The sequence below is a fragment of the Dictyostelium discoideum genome, assembly GCF_000004695.1.
Source record: "Dictyostelium discoideum AX4 chromosome 1 chromosome, whole genome shotgun sequence".
Taxonomy (NCBI): domain Eukaryota; phylum Evosea; class Eumycetozoa; order Dictyosteliales; family Dictyosteliaceae; genus Dictyostelium; species Dictyostelium discoideum.
The window spans coordinates 2,838,452-2,860,006 of record NC_007087.3 but is presented as its reverse complement, the minus strand read 5'-3'; the positions used below and the strand labels follow the sequence as shown (position 1 = coordinate 2,860,006).

Here is a 21,555-nt window from a genome sequence, read left to right as displayed (position 1 = left end):
AAAAAATTTAATTATTAAAAATAAAATAAAAAATATTTTATTATTTATTTCTATTTTTTTTTTTTTTTTTAATTTTTAAAGGAATTGTAAAGCTTTAGAATTTCTATAAATTCTAATTGAACTTTCAATTATTAAATTTGTTAGTGTATCTTTTTTATCTTTAAAATTTTTATCATTGTCAAATAATATTGATTGATATTCATATTTATTAATAAAAAATGGTACAGGACAAGGAAATTCAAAAGAGAATAAAATAAATTGAACCAATAGTAATGCCATTCTACCATTGGCATGTTCAAAAGGATGAATTAAAGTGAATGAATGTAAGAACCAAGAGATAACACTATAGATTGGAGTTTTACCAGTTAATAGAAAATCTTGATGATGAGAATTAAATTCTTTTACTAAATGGCTAAGTTTAGATTTAACATCTTTTGGTTCAACAAATATTATATCTTCAGAGAATGCCCATGTTGATCTAAAATCTTGAAATCTTTTTGGTCCAACTAAAATTTCAGAATGCCATAATAGAATTTGATCAACTGTTAAAATTTGGTTCTTCTTTTTATACATATCTTTTAAAACATTAAAGATATTTACAACTTGTTGAATCTCTAATTTCTCTGAATTATCATTGGTAGTATCAGTTGTTGCAGTTGCTAAATGTAATCCATGTGTTGTATGATCAAATAAAATTTGATTAATATTAGTTTCATTGATTTTATTAAATTTCATATTCTTTGAAAGTTTAACCAATCTAACAATGAATTGACATGCTGAAGCATACCAAAAATCATTTGATACTGTTTTTCTAAATGGTTCATATGCTTCACAAGAATCAATATTTTTTGGTACCGGATAAAGTTCCATATTGGATTTTGTAATTTGAAGAAAATTATAATAAATTGATGGTTGTTGTGATGAAAGTGCATCCATTTTTTTATTTTTTATTTATTATTTTTTTTTTTTATAATAATAATAAAAATAATATATAATTTATTTAATATTTATATTTTATTATTATTATTTTTTTTTTATTATTATTATAAATAATAATATAAAGATTAGTGAAAAAAAAAAAAAAATGAATTTTTTTTTAATTGTTTCAAAGCAACACCATTGCAATTTTAATTAGATCCACATTTCCATTTTTATTAATAAAAAAAAAAAAAAAAAAAAAAAAAATTTAAATATTAAATAAATATTTGTTTATGTCCAATAAAGGAATATAAATTAGTAGATTTTTGATTTTCAATTAAAAAAAATCATATATTTAAAATGAATAATAAAAAAAAAGATAAATCATATCTTTAAAATGAATAATAATAAAAAAAAAAAAAAAAAAAAAAAAAAAAAAATTTATTTATATTTGTTTAAAACTATTTATTTTTTAAATACTTTTTTTATTGACTAATTTTATATAAATAATTTTTTTTTTTGATTTTTCATTTTTATTGTTACCAAAAATAGGAATAAATTTTGTGTGTTTATTTTTTATTTTAATTTATTTTTTATTTAAATGAATAAAAACTTAAATTTTTAAGTGTTCCCAAAATAGTAGCACCTTTCTGTGTTTAATTTTATTTTTTATTTTTTATTTTTTTATTTTTTATTTTTTTATTTTTACACTTCAAACACAACAAAAATTATGTTGAGGAAAGTAGGTGGATGCGGACATGACCGCTTTTCAATAGAAAACCTTAAAAAACTTGGCCCATTTTTATACGATGATAAATTATTTGACCAGGATAGATTCCCCGAGATAAATAAACTCTGTACAAAAGAATGTAAAAAAAAAATGAAAGAAGTTTACAGGATAACCTTCGAAGGATATCTCAAGGCAATTAATATTTACTATGATGATTGTAAAATATTCAAGAGTTTCCCAGACCCACCAATAATGATTTTTAACTTTTCTGAATAACTTTGCTCCGGTTTTTTTTTTTTTCTAAAAGAAATAAATTTTATGTAAATTTTTTTAGTGTAATAAAGCTTGTTAGCTTTATAAATATATATAATTAATAATTATATAATTGAATAATACTTTGTTATCTTTATTTAATATTAGTTTATATTTATAATATTCAATATTGTTTATAAAATTATTCTTTAGTATTTATATTATTTATAATGAGTTGACAGTATTATTATTATTATTATTATATTATTTAAATGTGTGTCAACTATAATTAGTAATGTAATATGCATATTTAATATCTATTAATTTTATTTTTTTTTTTTGAATTGGATAACGCAATTATTATTTGCTTCTCCTTGAGATGCTAGATCTCATTTTATTTTTTTTTTTTTTTTACAGGGTCTTTTTGATTAAAACATCTTTTTTGTCCAAACTTTTTTCTAAATCTTTTTTTATTTTATCGTCTGGTTCGTGATTGATGTTTATGACGTATTTGAATTGTTTTTTTTTTAATTGAGTTTTATCCACAATTTCGCTTATTTTTTGTAGGCATTTGTGTTGCTTAATATTTGTGGTGTTGTTTGTGATTTTCATTTTATTTTCTTTCTATCTTTTTTATTTTTCTGATTAACTTGGGTTTTTTTTTTTTTTTTTTTTTTTTTTTTTTTTTTTTTTTTTTTTTTTTTTTTTTATTTATAGAAAGTACTGAGTGAATTATTGTATTTTTTGAGATGTTTAGGAAGTTCTATTGCGGGTGTTGATGATGATTTGTGACACCCCTTGTCCTGTTTTATCAATTGGTGCGTGGTGTGTTATTTTGTTTTTATATTGTTGATTTATTGAGTAAATTTTATTTGTTTTTATATTTGTTTCAGTTAGAAGTGCTGCGTCCAGCTTGTTGTTGTCTAAAACGGTGTTTATTATGCTGGCAGATTGGATGGTGTTGGATCCTTGGACGTTCCAAACACCTATTCTTATTGTGTTTTTCTTTATAGTTTTATTTGGGGTAGATTTTTATCTACCTTTTGAAGTTTCTGGTTTATTTTGTCTTCTAACTGATCTTTACTTTGTTCATTGTGTTGTTGGTCTTGTGTGTTTGTGGGGTTTTTTGATTTATTGATTTGTTTTAGAATTTCCTTGTTGAAGTTGTCTATATCTTCATCCATTTTTGTTTTTATGCTTTTTTGTCCATATTCACCCAATTTTGGTTTGACTGGTGTTTTGTTGGTCTTGTTTGTTTTGTCTTGTTGTTTCTTTTTTGGTGTGTTTAACAATTTACTTGGTGAATCGATAATTTTCGATGGTGTACCATAGGTTGGGCTGAAACTCATGATATGTTTTATTGGAGAGGAGAAGAACCATTGATTTGAAGGGATTGAAAGTGGGAATTCTATTTTTCTTATTGCATCAGTGTTTGGGCTGGTGAAGTCGAAGATATCATTTGCCTCTCTAAGTTTTTCTTCCGTTGTTAGTCCCTTTGTTTCGCCGTGTTGTTTTATTGGTGTATTGTATGGAGATGGTGTTGCTATATTTTTTTCTGATTTTGTTTTAATTTCTTGATTGTTTATCGATTGTGTATTGATCTCATTCTCTATTCTTGTTAGTTCATCTACGTTTTCTAGTGATGCTTCTATTACCTTTTGAGCTGTATCATCTAGGGCCATAAATGTTTTATCATTAGATGAGGATGTGATTGGTGGGATAATGATTGTTCTTTTTCCTTGTTTTGGTATTTGTTCTGATGTAGATTGTGGTTGTTGTTCATCTGATTGTTTTTTATTTTTGTTTTCTTCTTGATTTTCTGGTAATGAGGTTTGATCTCTCCATCCTTTGTTGGAGTGTCCAATTAATGTTAGATTGTCTAGTTCAATGATAGTGTCAAATTCTTCTACGACTCTTTTCACTGTTTTGATAATTAGAGTTTCGCCTTTAATTTCTGATTTAATTAGTTTACATCCTTCATTTTCTATTACCCATTCTATTTCTGTGAGTGATTTATACCAATCAAAATCTGTATACATATTTTTTGGTCTTATAGTGGTTATAAATTGTCCTTTTAATTCTGCATCAAACATATTTACAAAATAGATTACTGTACTAATACTGTCTGTGAGAATTTTGAATGTATTATTACTTTTGATTAAAACATCTTTTTTGTCCAAACTTTTTTCTAAATCTTTTTTTATTTTATCGTCTGGTTCGTGATTGATGTTTATGACGTATTTGAATTGTTTTTTTTTTAATTGAGTTTTATCCACAATTTCGCTTATTTTTTGTAGGCATTTGTGTTGCTTAATATTTGTGGTGTTGTTTGTGATTTTCATTTTATTTTCTTTCTATCTTTTTTATTTTTCTTTAAAAAGTTAAAAATCTGGAAATTTTCTAATTAACTTGGTTCCCAGGTTTTTTTTTTTTTTTTTTTTTTTTTTTTTTTTTTTTTTTTTTTTAAGTCTTTTTTATATGAAAAATGAAATAATCAAAAAAAGAGATTGTTGTTGTTGTTTGTTTTTTTCGATCTGATTATTTTTTGCTTTTTTTTTGAAAATTTTGCTACGCAAAATTCTCAAAACGAAACAAATAATAAATTACAATAAAGTAAAAAGATGGCTTTTTAAAATAGTTTATTTATTTATTTATTTGTTTTTTAAGTCTTTTTTATATGAAAAATGAAATAATCAAAAAAAGAGATTGTTGTTGTTGTTTGTTTTTTTCGATCTCATCTATTAATTTTATAGAGTAACTTTATTACATTAGGAATATCAAAGGTTTTATAGTGTAATTGGTTAGCACCCAGGACTTTGAATCCTGTAATCTGAGTTCGAGTCTCAGTAGAACCATTTTTTAAAATCTATCAAATTTTGATCACAGGTTCGAATCCTGATTAGAGCTCTTCAAAAATCCCTGGTCTTTTTTTTTGTTTTTATATATATACCAAACCAAAAAAAGAAAAAAATAAAAATAAATAATAATAACATTTTCAATAAAAAGGCAAAGGAGATAACAATAAAGCTCTCCTTAATAATAAATTAAACTCATCAATCAATAAAAACAATACTATCTTTTTTTTGAAAATTACACTAAATTTATTAACTATTTAAAAAAATAAATAATAGAGATTATTATTATTATTATTATTATTATTATTATTATTATTATTATTATTATTATTATTATTATTATTATTATTATTATTATTATTATTATTATTATTATTATTATTATTTTATAATCTTAATTTCTTCTTTAATACTAATTTAATGGAATCAGGTTGTTCAGAAGGTTTAAAAGAAGAGGATAATAATAGTAATTTAGCAGACTCGAATAGAATTGTACCATTTTCTTTTGTAAGGCTCCAATCATTTGAATTAATATTGGAGTCAATTTCATTGATTAATCTATTCTTTAATTCAGAGATGGTTTCATTAAGATTTGCTTCTATCTCGAATGAAGTTAAAATAGTTCCTTGAGCATCTGGTACAACATCAACGGTAACATTAATTGGTAAAGATATTTGTTGCTGTTGTTGTTGTTGTTGTTGTTGAGTTTCAGATTGACGAGTTTGCATTGGAGATCCAGTCATTGGACTTTGAAACGATTTATTTGGAGAAGTGAAGGTTGAAGAACATTCACCAAAAAATGATGATGGTTGTTGATTTTTAACAGGTGTTGGATTATTATTTTCATCAATTGATAAAGCTTTTAATTTATTCATTGCTTGCTTTTCTTTTAAAATTTTACATAATTGAACAGCTTTTGTTAATAATCTAAGATATTGAATATCTTTAGAGATATCTCTATGAGTTTCCTTTTCAGTATAGTTATTGATGATAAAGGTATTAGATTCTTGAACTGATAATTCACCTCTGGTTCTAATGAGTTCTTGAAATTGATTTTTAGAAAGAGCATCAACAAAAGTAATAGCTAATAAAGGAGTGATACCCATATCAATAACTTCTCTAATTTTCTTTTCAATTTTTGCCATAGAATCTTTATCACCGAAACTTCTAATGGAAACAACGAAAATAAAACAATCGACACGATAACGATCCAATGGTTGTTGAACTATACAATTATTCTTTGAGACACCATGATGAATTCTACCTTCGGCTTTATATCTTAATGATACATCGGTATCGATGAAACCCCAATTATCAGACAAAGAGATATCAATATCATGGAATGATTCTTGAACTGGATGAATATCTTGTTTTGATGATAGAATTTCCTTTAATGATGTATTGTTGAAGCTTGTGGTTACATGATCATCATTGGAACGATTTGCAATGAAATATTCAACCAATTCATCTGTTGGATTGAAAAGATTAATGAAGCCATTCAATAAAGTACTCTTACCATTACCAATATTACCTTCAACACCAATATTAATACTATACTTTGATTTTAATTCACCTAAAAAGTAAGAGATATTCAAAAATACATAGCCCTGATGGACATTGTCTCTATCATTTGAAAGTTCAATGGTAAAGTTAATTTTTGATGGAAAGTGTTCAAATTGTGTTTTTTCAAGTTGACCTTTTTTAAACTCTAATCTAATGGTTTCTTCATATGGTTCACCAAATATTAAATCATCTTTTAATTGAATGGTATAGGCCGAGTAATATTTACTTGAAAGAAATTTAATTTTTGTACCTGCTGGAATCGTTGTTGTATTACCATCTGGTTTAATGATAACATCAAGAAAAAGATCTTCTTTGATTGATCTTGTTTCAGTTGTATGTGGATAAACTTCAATATTCACTGGACAATTAGTTGATGAATTATTTGCCCCATCATCATCATCGCCACTACCACTACCACCACAACTGTTGTTACTTTCACCACCACTATTCATTAATGTTTTAATTTCTTTACTTGGATTTTTACCCAATGGAGCAATCTTGTGACCAGGTAATAGATATTGTAAATCTTTAACAACTTCATCGGAATTGGCACCACATGCAAATCCAAATATTGTATTATTATCTAAACTTAAAATATCAACTAATTCATCTCCTGATTCATCTGTTGATTTACCTGAACTAAAAATAATAATTTTTGAAATATTATCACTTGACCAACATGATTCAATATTAGCATAACATACTTGTAATGCTTGTCCAAAATTTGCTTCTTCATTATCTTTTGAAAATTTAACTAATTTAAAAAAAAAAAAAATAAAAAAATAAAAAATAAAAAATTAATAAATTAATATAAGAATATGTTTGAAGATTAAAGAAAAAAAAAAAAAAAATTACTTACTTTCTTTTAAACTATCTTTAAGAAGAATTGGTTCAGTTTCGAATTCAAATACTGTATTTACAGTTTCATCAAATGTAATGATTTGAAGTTGACAATCTCTATTGATTTTTTGAAGTTGAGTAATAAATGTTTTAATTATTACATTATAGGCAGACATTCTTGACGATGTTTCAATTAGAATTGAATAATAAACTACACTACTATCTGTATTTGTACATGTTTTAAGTTCAGTTTTAAGAGCTTGTCTTTGATTATTATTTTTTGGAATTTCTTTATACATTTTTTTTTTTTTTTTTTTTTTTTTTTTTTTATTTATTTATGATATTTTTATTTAATAATTATTTATTATTATTTTTGATTGAATGATAAAAAAAAAAAAAAAAAATAATTCCTTTTTATTAATTCCTATTTGAAAAAAAAAAAACATTCCTTTTTGTTGACTCCTATTGAATTAATTAAAATTTTAGGTCATGTTGATTTAAGGCAAAAAAAATAATTTTATTAAGTTTTGAATTTAATATTTTAAGAGGTCATTTTTAAAAAATTAAAAAATGAAAAATAAAAAAAAAAAAATAAAAAAAAAAAAAAAAATTTTGAAAATTTAGGATTACCTCTTGTGGTTACCAAATTAATTAATATTTTAAGTTTAAAAAAAAAGATATACTTAATTTGGTAAAAAAAAAAAAAAAAAATAAGATATGTAAAAAATAAAAACAAATAAATAATTTAAAATAATTTTTATAGACCGATATTATTATTTTATTTTTTTTATTTTACCAAATTATCAAATTATATTATTTATTTATTTATTTATTTTTTTTTTTTTTGGAACCTTTTTTTTATTTACATAATTCAACAGCCCTTGTTAACAATTTAAGATATTGGATATCTTTAAGGGTATTTTTTCTAGTTTTATTTTGATGATAATTATTGATGATAAAGGTATTAAAAATGTCACACACAAAATCATCATATAAAATAATAATATAAATTTAAAAATAATTTAATTAAAAAGAAAAATAATAATTAATTAGAATAAAATTAAAATAATATAATATTGTAGTTTAAATTGGATCTAACCCTATCGGCTGAGGTTGGAGTAGTTAACAGATTTGAGTTCGCTCAAATCTGAGGACTATAAAAAGAAACTAGGTTTCTATTTCAACCTCAGTAATAAATATACAATAATAAAAACGCGATAGGGCTACGGTCGTCAACTAGATATATGTGTACATTTATTTCTTAAATAATTAATCATTTATTTAAATAATAATAATAACAAATAAATTCAATAATAATAAAATAATAAATTAAATTAGTAATAATAAATAATTGAATTTTATCAAATAATTATTTTTAGAGAATGTCAACTAATAATAATAACAACAATAATAACAATGAAGATATTGATAATAATGAACCTCAACAACAGGATAGTGAGGAACAACAACATCAATCACAGGTATCAACATTCAATGAACAGCAACGTCAAATAAGAGAACAGCAACAAGTAATAGATAAACAAAATCAACTACTTTAACAACACATTCAATTAATAAATCAACAATCATTAAATAACCATTCAACACCACCATCATCACCCAACATTACAACACCAATAACTTCTGCAACAATAACCAACACAATAAAGAAATCATTAGGAAAAACTAACACTGATGACACCGACCACCAGTTGTTACACATATTTTATTTGAATTCACCCAAAAAAGTAAGCGATATTTAAATTGATTGAACCTTCATGAATATTCACTTTATATTTTCATTTTTAAACTCAATGGTAAAGTTAATTTTAGATGGAAAGCCAGGAATTGATACTAATTGATTACACTCATCAAATCTCTTACGCTTTAATGAAACCGTTTCATTATATTTTTGACCCACTATTAGTTCATTTGCTAAAATAATTGTTCAACTCGAACAATAGGAATTTGAAAGAAATTTAATTTTAGTACCTGGTGGGATTACTACTTCATCAGCACCAACTTTTATTGGTTTAATGACAACATCAAGTAAAATATCTTCTTTAATTGATCTAGTTTCAGTTGAATGTGGATAAACTTCAATATTCACTGGACATTTGGTTTAGGATGAAAAATTTATACCACCATTAATTCTACTCGTTAATGATTTGAAATCATCTTAACTTGGGCTCTTGTTTAATGGAAGAATGTCTTGATAGGGTAATAGAGATTGTAGATCTTTAACTATTTCATCTTGATTGACACCACATGCAAATCCAATATTGTATTATTATCTAAACTTAAAATATCAACTAATTCATGTGATGATTTACAACTAAAAATAATAATCTTTGAAATAATATCACATGAACAACATGATTCAATATTTTTGTAACATACATATAATGCATTTGTAAAATTCGCTTCTTCATCATCTCCTAAAAATTCAACTAATTTAAAAATAGAAAATATATAACAAGTTTTAAACGAAACATTTTAAAAAAAAAAATTAATTTTTGATTTTATTACATACCACTTAAATTTTTAATTTAATGCCAATATTGATCATAATAAATAATAAAAACACAATTAATATGAAAGCTTTAAAGTGTGAATCGATGACTATTAAAAACTTTTAAATATTAAACAATTGAGTGCTTTTATTAATAAGTTCCATTTAGTTTCTTAATCAGGAATTGAACCAACGACCTATTTTTTGTTTATATAAAAAGTGGTTCTACTGAGACTCGAACTCAGATTACAGGATTCAAAGTCCTGGGTGCTAACCAATTACACTATAAAACCTTTGATATTTTTTTTAGAAAAAAACCTATATTTATTCGATTTAATTGAAAGCACTACCAAAAATATTCAACATGCCATGCCAACAGTGTGGGGAAGATGAGACTTCAGAACATATATTCTTCAACTGCAAAGCCCACATCAAAAACACACAAGAAATCTTCAACTACACCCTAACTAAGTGTGGACACACCACTCACACCTGGAATGTGAAGATTTTAAACCATCTACAAATTGCACTAGTAGCCAATTTAATAGCTATTATATTCGAAAAAATTTGGCACAAAAGAAACAAACTCATTCACGATGAAAAAGAAATAATAATTCACAGACAACAAGTAATACGTGAACTAATTAAAACACAAAGAGCTGACACAAGCGGTTATAAACAAAACATTAAGAATCAAATCAAAGCAACGGCCAGAAGAACAAAATAAATTAGACTCACTAATCTCGCTAAAGCTATTACAATTTAGCAGACAATGGAACTCACCTCCTCACGCAATAGAACTTCCTAAACATCTCAAAAAATACAATAATTCACTCAGTACTTTCTATAAATAAATAAAAAAAAAAAAAAAAAAAAAAAAAAAAAAAAAAACCTGGGAACCCAAGTTAATCAGAAAATTTCCAGATTTTTAACTTTTTAAAGAAAAATAAAAAAAATAGAAAGAAAATAAAATGAAAATCTCAAACAACACCACAAATATTAAGCAACACAAATGCCTACAAAAAATAAGCGAAATTGTGGATAAAACTCAATTAAAAAAAAAACAATTCAAATACGTCATAAACATCAATCACGAACCAGACGATAAAATAAAAAAAGATTTAGAAAAAAGTTTGGACAAAAAAGATGTTTTAATCAAAAGTAATAATACAATTCAAAATTCGAAACAAAAAAAAAAAAAAAAAAAAAAAAAAAAAAAAAAAGGTAAACCAACCCCTCTTTTAGAGACCCTGTAAAAAAAAAATAAATAAATAAAATAAAATGAGATCTAGCATCTCAAGGAGAAGCAAATAATAATTGCGTTATCCAATTCAAAAAAAAAATTTATTCGATTTAATTATCCCTGTAAAAAACTACAAATAAAATGAGATCTAGCATCTCAAGGAGAAGCAACTAATAATTGCGTTATCCAATTCAAAAAAATTAGTTATAATTATTTTATTCCTTTAAGAAAAATAAATTTAATAATTAATTTTCATGTGTTTTTATATGTTTTATTTTAAAACTTTATTTTGTTTACTGTAACAAAAAAAAAATCATTTATAATCATATTGTCAAAACCATTTTTTTTTTTTTTTTTTTTTTTTTTTTATTTTTTTTTATTATTTAACAATAATATTATTAAACATTTTTATATTATTTATATTTTCTCAAGGAGAAGCAAATAATAATTGCGTTATCCAATTCAAAAAAATAAAAAAAATTTTATTTATATTTTTTTATTTTTAGTTTTTTGGTTTTTCTAATTTTTTATTGATAAATTTCTTTTCAAAATGCCATAGATAAATCTTTCCTTTCCCTGACATTTAATTAGTATTGATTTATTTCCTTACTTTTGGATAATATTTATATGATCATCAACCTTTCTATGATATAGTGCATAGATAAATCTTTCCTTTCTCTATAATTTGATTGGTATTGATTCATATATTATTATCTAAATGTAAACCATTTTTTTTTTGAAAAAATTACTATACAAAAATAATAAAGAAAGATTTAAATTGTTATTTATTTATTTATTTTTTTTTTTTTTTTTATATTTATTGCTTTTCCTTTTTTTTTTATTTTTTCAAACTATCTATCAACTTTTATCTAAACTTTTTTAATTGTTAGAGTTAGATTTATTTTCTATTTGTTATTTTTTTTTTTTACATTTGTCAGAATGATTATTTTATTTTTTTTTTTTTTTTAAAAAAAATATACTTTTTATACTTGATCATTTTTCGATTTTTTTGAATTATTTGAAATAAAAAAAGAAATTTTAACTATTTTTTAGGAAATCTTATAGCCATAAAGAAAATTTCCAAATCAGGAAATTTTCAAAATAAGAAAATGGTAAAAGGGGTATCATTTTAATATTTTTACAAAAAATTTATTTCTTTTAGGGATTCTCGATGTGAAAAAAAAAGATAGTGAAAACTATTATAAAATATTATTTCATAATATAACTTTTATTTTACAAAAAAAAAAACAATTCATATAAACCAATGAAGGATAATAATTAAAAATTAAAAAATTAAAATAATTAATTCATCTTGAGTCACTAAAATAATAAAAATTCAATAGATATTTAATAAATAATCAAAATTACAAATTTGCAAGGGAAACTCCGTTGAAGAAAGCTGGAAACATTGACTATTCCATTGCCGATGTTTGGTTCCGGGATGCCTTTGGAACAAAGTGATATATTAATGTAGAGGATAATGTTTTAAAAGGTTGCATTTTAAAGTGTTCTAATACTTAAATTACTATAAAACCATATATGTATATTTATATTCAATTAAAAATAATTTTTTTTTTTTTTTTTTTTTTTTTTTAATGACCTCTTCCAATTCGGGATGTTTGCTGGTTTTATTATTTTTTTTTAATTAAATTAATAAATTTAAAAATAATAAAGGAATTTGATTAATTTTTTATTAAATTATTTTTTTAATTTTTCAAATTCTTTTTAAATTGGGATATAATTTTAATAAATTATAAAAATAATAAAAAAACTATGAAAAATAAATATTTATTTAACTTTTTTTAAAAAAAAGTTATTTATAAATATTTAAAATAATAAGTGATAGTTATAGTAAATTCCTCATTTATTTATTAGTTTTTATTGAATGAATTTTTTTTTTAATGCCATTAAAAATTAATAACAAATAAAAACAATTTTACTGTTCTTTTTTTCCAAGTAAGGAGTGTCTTTTTGAATAATAAATGATTACATTCTAACTACTACTGCATATATCAAAAAAAATTACAATAAACTGTGACTGTGAAATTAAAAGTTTTTTTTTATTTTAAAATTGGTGTTGTAAAATGAAAATTATTAAATAAAAAAAAAAAAAAAAAAAAAAAAAAAAACCAAATTACATTTAATATTCAATTACCTTTTATTTCAATTGGTTTGAATATATTAATAAAATCAAAAAAAAATATATTTATATATAGAGTAAAATCATCATCATTATTTTAATACTACTAACCACCATTACTAACTATCGTATATCATTTTCAATAATAAAAAAAACAAAAAATTATAATAATAATTAAATTATATTTAAAAAATAATAATAATAAAAACAACTCACACAAGATTATAACTATTATTTTGTGTTAATGAAAAAAATAAAAAAATTAATGACTTTTTAAAAAAATTATTTTTTAATCTTAAAAAAGATCTATAAACTTGGGGTTGAGTAATAACAAAGCAAAATATTATTTTTATTATCATTTTTTTTATTATTGTTATTATTATTATTATTATTATTTTCAAGTTTAAATACCAAAATTAAATAATTATTTCATTATAATTATATACCATAAATTCCAACATTATCGAAAGTGATTTTTGTTTTTTGTGGTAAAGATTGATTGGATAGTTATTGTATCAATGTAACAATAAACACCCCACAACCACACCCACAACCCCTCATTTTTTTGTAAACTACTTATAATTTTTATGTTTTTTGAATTTATTATTTTATTTTTAGTACTATTAAAAAAAAAAAAAATTAATATAATTTAAAAAAAAAAAAAAAAAAAAAAAAAAGTTTAAATATAATTTTGGAAATTATCATTTGTATAAATCCAAAATCGATTTAAAAAAAAAATCATTTTATTTACAATATAATTATAAAAAAAAATAAAAAAATAAAAAAAATAAAAAAATAAAAAAAAAACAATAACACCACACAAATACAATGTCTCTTTTTAGTAAGTGTTTGAAATAAAAAAAATATAAAAATAAAAAAAAAAGACTTTTCTAACTAAACTAATAAAATAGAATGTTTAAAATCATTAAATAATGGTAATTCAACTAAAAATGATATTTATATCAAATCAACAACATCATCAACAATAGAATGTGAATTAATTGAAAATGAAATTACCTATGTTAAAAATCCAAATAGCAGATGGATTGGTTGGTCAATTTGCCCAACAAAAACATTTGAAAGAAAAAGATAAAAAAAAAAAAAAAAAAGAAATTATATTTTCAAAATTAATATTATTTATCTATTTAAAAACATATATTTTATAAAAAAAAATAATAAAAAAAAAAAAAAAACTATTTATTTACACAATAATACTATTTTTTTATTTTAATTAATTTTTAAAAAAAATATCTATATTTTTTTTTTTTTTTCCAAGTTTTTTTTTTTCTTAAATCTTTTTTTTTTTTTTTTTTTTTTTTTTTTTTAATTTTAAAAAAATTATTTATTAAAAAGTACCCTTTTCAGTAAATTTTTCTTTTGAAACCCAATTATCAGTTGAAGTAATTGATTTTGAAGCACCTAACCAATTTGAATTTTTACGATCTTTTGAACATATTATATTAATTTTATTGCTGGTAGTATTAATTTTTGAAATTTCCAATTCAAGACGTTCTTTAATTCCAGTAAACATTGAAGAACCACCTGTTAAAATTATATTTGAAAATAATGATTGTTGAACTGACTGATCACATTTCATAATTGAAGAATAAGTTGAATTACAAAGACTATCAGAAGAATCAAAACCAACTAGTGAAGGTCTAAAAAGTGGTTCAGGACAACCGTATAAATAACGAGCATCAATTTGAATATCAGATGAACCAGGATAAGAAAATGATTGTTTTTTAGTATTTGAAGGTTTTTCATAATCCAATTCAATGAAAGAATGTTTCTCTTTAATTTGACGTACAATTTGGTGATCAGCAACTGTTGAGAAACTATAACCATTTTGGAATAACAAAGCGGCCAAATAACCTGTTAAATTACGACCACCGAAATCAAGTGTAACAACGGCATCAGTCACTGGTTGACCATCAACAAATGGCACTATATTAATTGAGTCATCACCCATATCAACTATTGTACCGTTTTTAGTACCTGTTGATAAATGATCAAATGATAACTTTTGTTGATTTTCAATTTTAATTGATGGTATATCATAAGTTTCAAACATAATCTCTGCCATTTTATTTCTATTCTCTTTAGTATTCATTGTTGTTTCTGTTAGTAATACCGAATGATATTGTGGTTCAACTCTTAATTTATAATAAAATGTATTCTCTATAAACTTTTCCATATCTTCCCAATTACAAACTATACCATTCTTTATTGGATACACTAATTTTGATGTACTAAATCTTGCAACTGCTTCTTTACCATAAAACAATTTTGTATCACCTTGTTTATTCGGATGTCCAACAATTGTTAAACATTCTACACTTGGTGTTACTTCACCTTCAAAACCACATTTTGTCCAACCTGATCCAAAATCGATAATAATTTTCTTATCTGCCATTTTTATTTAAAAAAAAAAATATATATATATTTAAAAAATAATAATAATTATAATAAAAATTAAACTAAAATAATAAAAATAATTGATTATTAAAAAAAAAAAAAACTAAACAAACTAAATATTTATTTATTTATATATATTTATTTAATTTATATATATTTATTTAATATAAAATTTGTGGTAAATTAATAATATTAAAAATATTAAAATAATGAATAGAAAAAAAAAAATTAAAAAAATAATAATTAAAAAGAAACCTTTTCAAATGTTGTTTTTTTTTTTTTATTTTTTTATTTTTTTTTTTTATTTAAATAATAATAATAATAATAAAAAAAAAGAAAATGTGAATAAATCTGAATCAATCTCAACAGAATTTTTTTTTTTTTTTATTTTTTTTTTTTTTAACATAACCATCAAAGTGGGTTCATTAAAATATTATTTTAATAAAAAATTTTTATGTGTGTATGAATGGATATATTTAACCATCACTTTAATAATAAAAAAAAAAAAAAAGAATATTTTTGGTTTGTGTGTGGTGGGGTGGTCAGTTTTTTTTTTTTTTTTTTTTTTTATTATTTTTATTTTTTTTTATTTTTTTTTCCCAAAAACTTTTTATTGATTATAATCATTAAAATCAATCATGATTCGAGGGTCCTCATGTGTTATTTTTAGAAAACAATAACTACCAATTTTTTCTATTTTTTTCTTTATTTTTTTCTATTTTTATTTTTATTGCAAATTTTTAATTATTAAAAAAAAAAAAAAAAATTGAGAAAAAAATACAAAATTGTTTTATTTTTTATTTTTTTATTTTTTTTTTTTGATCAAAAATTTATTTTTAGTTTTTATTCTTTTTTTTATTTTTATCTCAAATTTAAGAAATTTTTCTCTTCTTATTTTCATAGTGATAAATTTTTTTTGTTTTTTTTTTTTTTATTTATTTTTTTTTTTTATTTTATTTTTGGTTGTTTTAATTTTGTTTAATCAAGTTTTGAATATAATTTTTTAATTTCATCCTCAAAATATTTCTTAATTTCATGTCTTTTTAATTTGAAAGAAGGAGTTAATCTTAAAAAAAAAAAAAAAAAAAAAAATCAGTTTTAGTAAATAATAATAAATAATTTTAATAATTAAATTAAAAAAATAATTAATATACATACAAATTATTTTGATCAGAGAATGCTTCTGGAGTTAAATGAATTGCTTTTGGAATTTCAAATCCATGAAGACCAGATTTTTTGCAATTTTTAATTATATCATCCAATACAACTTTGATAAAATCTTGATTTTTACAAATTTCTTTAATGTCTTTATCAGTTTTCTTTGAACCAGCCCATTCACTACATGATTCTGGATGTGGATGAATGATTGCAATTACACATGATTTTTGAGAATCACCATAAATACAAACTTGTTCAACGTATTCACTCTTTACAACTATTGTTTCAATCTTTTCAACTGCAACATATTCACCTTGAGATAATTTAAAGATATTTTTCTTACGATCAACTAAAATTAAAATTAAAATTAAAATTAAATATTGGATTTTTTGAGTTATTATTATTTTTATTAGTATTAGTATTATTATTATTATTGATTTTTTGAGTTATTATTATTATTATTATTGATTTTTAAATTTTTAATATTGATACAAACCAATGCTAAGACTACCATCACGATTCCAACGACCAATATCACCAGTATGGAACCAACCATCTTTGAATTCTTCTCTAGTTTTCTCCTCATCTTTATAATAACCACTTGAGATACTTGGACCACGAAGACATACTTCACCAGTTTGTACTTCACCATTACTATCATAACCCAACTCTGGTACATCAACTAATTTAATTTCATTACTTGCAAATGGTGGTCCAATTGTACCAACTGATTCATCATCTAATCTTTTACATGCATCACCACCACAGCCTTCACTTGCACCATAACCTTGTAAAACACAACAACACATAACACTTTTTTTAAAAAAAAAAAATAAAAAAAAAATAAAAAATAATAATAAAATAAAAAAATTATTAGTATTTAGTTGATATAATTTAAAATTATTATTATTATTATTATTATTATTATTATTATTATTATTATTATTATTATTATTATTATTATTATTATTATTATTATTATTATTATTATTATTATTATTATTATTAAACTTACACTCTTAAAAATACTTCAGTATCAAAACTTAATGGAGCAGAACCTGATAGAATGACTCTAACTTTTCCACCTAATGCTTGTTTAATTTTTGAGAAAAATACAAGATCTAATACCTTTTCAATTATTGGTAATTTAAAACCATGTTGAATTGATAAATACTTTAAATTGTATGCACCATTAAATAATGTACGAAGTAAAGCAGGTTTCTTACTAATCTCTTTAAAGACATTTGTTTTAATTCTTTCAAATACTATTTATATTAATAATAATAATAATAAAAAAAAAAGAAGAGAAAATAGTTATAGTACAAATGTTAATATTATTTTAAATAAATTCAAAATGTAATTTAAACTTTTAAAATATGTTACCTCTTGGTACACCAATGAATAATGTTGGTGATAATAATTTAACTTCTACTAAAATATTTGAAATATCACCAGAGAAAATACCAATAGCAGCACCAAAATGGAAAGCAGCCAAAATTACAACTCTTTCTAAAACATGGGCATATGGTAAGTATGAATAATGAACATCAGTATCATAAACTTTTATAAAATCACTAACTGCACAAACTACAGATGTCAAATTCTTATGAGTGATCATAACACCTTTTGGTGGACCAGTTGTACCGCTTGTATACATAATTGTAGATAAAGTATCTGGAGTTGGTGGTGTATGTTTATGTTTACCATTTGCTTCTTTGCCCTAAATTTTATTTAAAATAATAAATAAATTAATAAATTAATAAATAAATAAACAATTAAAAATTATTATTATTATTATTATTATTATTACCTTTTTCATAATTTCATCGTATGTATATAATGTTACACCCAATTCTTTAGCAATATTATAATGTTCTTTATCAATTGAATCAAAACATATGATAGTTTTTAAAACTTTTACACCTTTAGCGATATCCAATGTCTTTTGTAAAGTCTCTGCTGAACAAAATGCCAATCCGATCTCGGCATGTTCAGTAACATATGATAAACTCTCAACACCAAGTGTCTCATAAAAAGAAACAACACAATAACTTTGAATAAAGCTTGCACTATGAACAATTAACCATTCTAATCTATTCTTACTAAAAATACCAACTTTACTTTTCTATAGGAGAAAAAAAAAAAATGTTAAAATTAAAAAAAAAAATATAAAAAATAAAAAAAAAAAAAAAAAAAGTAATTTGCATATATATACATACTGGTTTCAAACCAAGTTCGCATAAACCTTGTTGAATATATTCACATCTTTCTAAATAAGTATTATAACTAATCCATTCAAATTTACCTAAATTACCATTTGAATCTTTTTTTCTTTCACCAAAACATTTTCTTTCACCATATTTTTTACAAGATTTTCTAAATAAAAAAAATGATTAGCAGAATAAAAAAAAAAGAAAAAAAAAAAAAGATTTTAAAATGTAAAATTAAAAAAAATAAAATAAAAACTTACACCAAAGAATCATAAAGAGTATAGATCTCATCGTCTTCTAAAAATGAAATTAAATGATCAGCACATGCTGAATTTCTTCTTATTCTACCTCCATTTTCAGGCTTTTCACCAATTTCCACTGTTTGACCATATGGATGTTTACGTTTCCTTTTTTTTTTTTTAAATTAAAAAAATTATATGTGTTAGGATTTTAAAAAAAAAAAAAAAAAAAAAAGAAAATAAATAAAAAAAAGGATTTATTTTAATAATTACCAATTAAATGCTAATATTCCCGACACAACTAATAAGCCAACTGCTAACCAATTGTTTATCATTTTCGAATTAAAGTTTACTTTTAGTTATTTTATTTAATTCTTTTTTTTTTTTCTTTTTTTTTTTTTTTTTTTTTCTTTCTTTCTTTCTTTTTTTTATTTCTATATTATTTTTATTCTTATTGTCACAAATCTTTTTATTTAAATGACCCCTTTTTTTTTTTTTTTTTGAACAACAAATTTATTATTGAAAAAAACTTTAATTGAAAAAAAAAAAAAAAAAAATAAAAATTTTAAAAAAAAAAAAATAAAAAAAAATGTATGTAGATTATATGAATAATTATTAAATTAATGATAAACAGTAATAATAAATTCTTATGAAAAAAAAAAAAAAAAAAAAAATTTTAAAAAAAAAAAAAAAAAGAAAATAAAAAATTGGGAAACGAAAAAATAATGTTATATTATTTATTAATTTCCCAATCCCCAATTGCGTTTAAACAACCATTTATGGAAATAAACTGATGTCATAAAATTTCTCCCTTTTTCGAATTTCGAGCAGGTATTTTTTTTATGAAAAGTTGTAAAAATAAAAAAAAAAAAAAAAAACAAAAAAAATAAAAATCAAAAAACAGAAAAAAAAAAAACACCAAAAATAAAATAATCATCATAGTGAAAATAAGAATTTGTACAAATATATATTTTTTTTTTTTTTTTATTTTCTTTTTTTATTTTCTTTTTTTTTTTTTTTCAAAAAAAAATAAAAAATAAAATGATTTGTGTGTGTGTGTGTGTGTGTGTTACATTTTAATGCTTGGTTGAGTATGATTATTATTATTATTATTATTTGTTACTATTTGTTATTAATTGTTGATTACTTATATAAAAAAAAAAAAATGTTTTTTTTTTTTTTTTAACAAAATTCTTTTTTATTATTTTTTTTTATTTTTATTGTGGAGCATTAAATGGTAAAACTTTAATACCTTCAGAAGAAACAAATTTAAGGGTATATTTTCCAGAGACTAAGAAACGAGTTTTTAATTCAGTAGTACATAAATGCATTAAATTGATACCATCTTCAAGGGAAAGATCACATTTATGATGACGATCTAATAAACCCAATAAAAAGTAACTTGCATAACCGTGACAACCGAAATTTAACTTTTGTAATGATCCTAAATAATCCATGTAATAGAGGGATGTACCACCATCTTCAACTTCTTTGTCATAACCAGCCAAAATTAAATTGATTGAGTATGGATGACTTCTGATGGATGTTGCTAATTCATTACGAATAAAATTTGCTGCTGCTGGTGTTGACATTGGATAACTATTACGAAGGGAGTATAATTTGATATTCTTTGATATATATTCAGTGAATTGAACACGATCACCTGCTTCACCTGCTGATAATAATAATTTGTGTCCATCAATTTCTAAAATTTTATCTTCATCATCTTTCATCTTTACAATTGAATGATTAACTGATGAATCTGCTAAACATAATACACCACCTTTAACTTTAAATGCTAATAATGTTTCCATTTTTTTTTAAAAAAAATATATATACTGAAATAAAAATAAAAAAATAAATAAATATATATATGAAATATATATATTTTTGGGCAGGGTGTAATTTAATAAAAAAAAAAAAAAAATTTAATTTCAAAAAAAAAAAAATTAAAATTGAAAAAAAAAAATTGAAAAAAAAAAAAAAATAAAAAAAAAAAAATTTTGATGTTCATAAAAAAAAAAAAAAAAAATAAAATAAAAAAAAAAAAAAAATAAATTAAAAATATTTTTTTAATCAAATTAAAAATTAAAAGTAAATTATAACCCCTTTCCAAGATTTTAAATTTGATTATTTTATTTGTAACAATTAATTTTGAAATTCAAACTATACAATTACCTTTTTATTGTAAAATTTTTGGTTTTTTTTTTTTTTTTTTTTTTTTTTTTTTTTTTTTTCCTTTACCAACTATCAAAATTGTTATTATTATATGGGAAAAAAAAAAAATAATTAAAATTATTTGGGAATCAAGAATTATAAAATAATTATCCTTTTTGATACAATTACATATTTTATTTTTTTTGAAAGGTTAATATTAAATTTTTTAAAATGGAAAAAAAAAAATAAAAAATAAATTTTAGAAGATAGAATGTTCTATTAAAAAAAAAAAAAATAAAAAATAAAAATAAAAAAATAAATTG

General features: G+C 21.6%; 10 protein-coding genes and 2 non-coding genes across 12 annotated transcripts; 3 read left to right on the top strand and 9 right to left on the bottom strand.

Moving 5' to 3' along the window:
* Positions 1-75: 75 nt before the first annotated feature.
* On the bottom strand, positions 76-936 carry DDB_G0269484 (hypothetical protein; the record flags this gene model as incomplete). Its single annotated transcript, XM_640911.1, has 1 exon — positions 76-936. One exon carries the CDS (start codon positions 934-936, stop codon positions 76-78), a length of 861 nt encoding a protein of 286 aa, XP_646003.1.
* Positions 937-2,907: 1,971 nt separating this feature from the next.
* Positions 2,908-4,242, bottom strand: DDB_G0270536 (hypothetical protein; the record flags this gene model as incomplete). The annotated part of the gene is made up of 1 exon (XM_640910.2): positions 2,908-4,242. One exon carries the CDS (start codon positions 4,240-4,242, stop codon positions 2,908-2,910), a length of 1,335 nt encoding a protein of 444 aa, XP_646002.2.
* A 440-nt stretch (positions 4,243-4,682) lies between these two features.
* tRNA-Gln-UUG-4 lies at positions 4,683-4,755 on the top strand. Its single transcript has one exon. It is a non-coding gene; the product is annotated as a tRNA-Gln (tRNA).
* A 386-nt stretch (positions 4,756-5,141) lies between these two features.
* DDB_G0269482 (hypothetical protein) lies at positions 5,142-7,457 on the bottom strand (the record flags this gene model as incomplete). The annotated part of the gene is made up of 2 exons (XM_640909.1): positions 5,142-7,072; positions 7,178-7,457. 2 exons carry the CDS (start codon positions 7,455-7,457, stop codon positions 5,142-5,144), a joined length of 2,211 nt encoding a protein of 736 aa, XP_646001.1.
* Positions 7,458-8,540: 1,083 nt separating this feature from the next.
* DDB_G0269480 (hypothetical protein) lies at positions 8,541-8,717 on the top strand (the record flags this gene model as incomplete). The annotated part of the gene is made up of 1 exon (XM_640908.1): positions 8,541-8,717. One exon carries the CDS (start codon positions 8,541-8,543, stop codon positions 8,715-8,717), a length of 177 nt encoding a protein of 58 aa, XP_646000.1.
* A 20-nt stretch (positions 8,718-8,737) lies between these two features.
* DDB_G0270534 (hypothetical protein) lies at positions 8,738-8,881 on the bottom strand (the record flags this gene model as incomplete). The annotated part of the gene is made up of 1 exon (XM_640907.1): positions 8,738-8,881. One exon carries the CDS (start codon positions 8,879-8,881, stop codon positions 8,738-8,740), a length of 144 nt encoding a protein of 47 aa, XP_645999.1.
* Positions 8,882-9,106: 225 nt separating this feature from the next.
* DDB_G0270872 (hypothetical protein) lies at positions 9,107-12,322 on the bottom strand (the record flags this gene model as incomplete). Its single annotated transcript, XM_640906.1, has 4 exons — positions 9,107-9,267; positions 9,492-9,608; positions 10,901-10,920; positions 12,282-12,322. 4 exons carry the CDS (start codon positions 12,320-12,322, stop codon positions 9,107-9,109), a joined length of 339 nt encoding a protein of 112 aa, XP_645998.1.
* Positions 9,891-9,963, bottom strand: tRNA-Gln-UUG-3. Its single transcript has one exon. It is a non-coding gene; the product is annotated as a tRNA-Gln (tRNA).
* A 1,559-nt stretch (positions 12,323-13,881) lies between the features above and the next one.
* Positions 13,882-14,146, top strand: DDB_G0269478 (hypothetical protein; the record flags this gene model as incomplete). The annotated part of the gene is made up of 2 exons (XM_640905.1): positions 13,882-13,894; positions 13,965-14,146. 2 exons carry the CDS (start codon positions 13,882-13,884, stop codon positions 14,144-14,146), a joined length of 195 nt encoding a protein of 64 aa, XP_645997.1.
* A 252-nt stretch (positions 14,147-14,398) lies between these two features.
* On the bottom strand, positions 14,399-15,466 carry act31 (actin related protein; the record flags this gene model as incomplete). The annotated part of the gene is made up of 1 exon (XM_640904.1): positions 14,399-15,466. The coding sequence occupies one exon, from the start codon at positions 15,464-15,466 to the stop codon at positions 14,399-14,401; it is 1,068 nt and encodes a 355-aa protein (XP_645996.1).
* Positions 15,467-16,446: 980 nt separating this feature from the next.
* fcsB (fatty acyl-CoA synthetase) lies at positions 16,447-19,410 on the bottom strand (the record flags this gene model as incomplete). The annotated part of the gene is made up of 9 exons (XM_001134470.1): positions 16,447-16,534; positions 16,627-16,975; positions 17,123-17,439; positions 17,642-17,891; positions 18,010-18,346; positions 18,437-18,751; positions 18,846-19,002; positions 19,097-19,243; positions 19,349-19,410. 9 exons carry the CDS (start codon positions 19,408-19,410, stop codon positions 16,447-16,449), a joined length of 2,022 nt encoding a protein of 673 aa, XP_001134470.1.
* Positions 19,411-20,292: 882 nt separating this feature from the next.
* On the bottom strand, positions 20,293-20,889 carry psmB2 (proteasome subunit beta type 2; the record flags this gene model as incomplete). The annotated part of the gene is made up of 1 exon (XM_640902.1): positions 20,293-20,889. The coding sequence occupies one exon, from the start codon at positions 20,887-20,889 to the stop codon at positions 20,293-20,295; it is 597 nt and encodes a 198-aa protein (XP_645994.1).
* Positions 20,890-21,555: the final 666 nt, after the last annotated feature.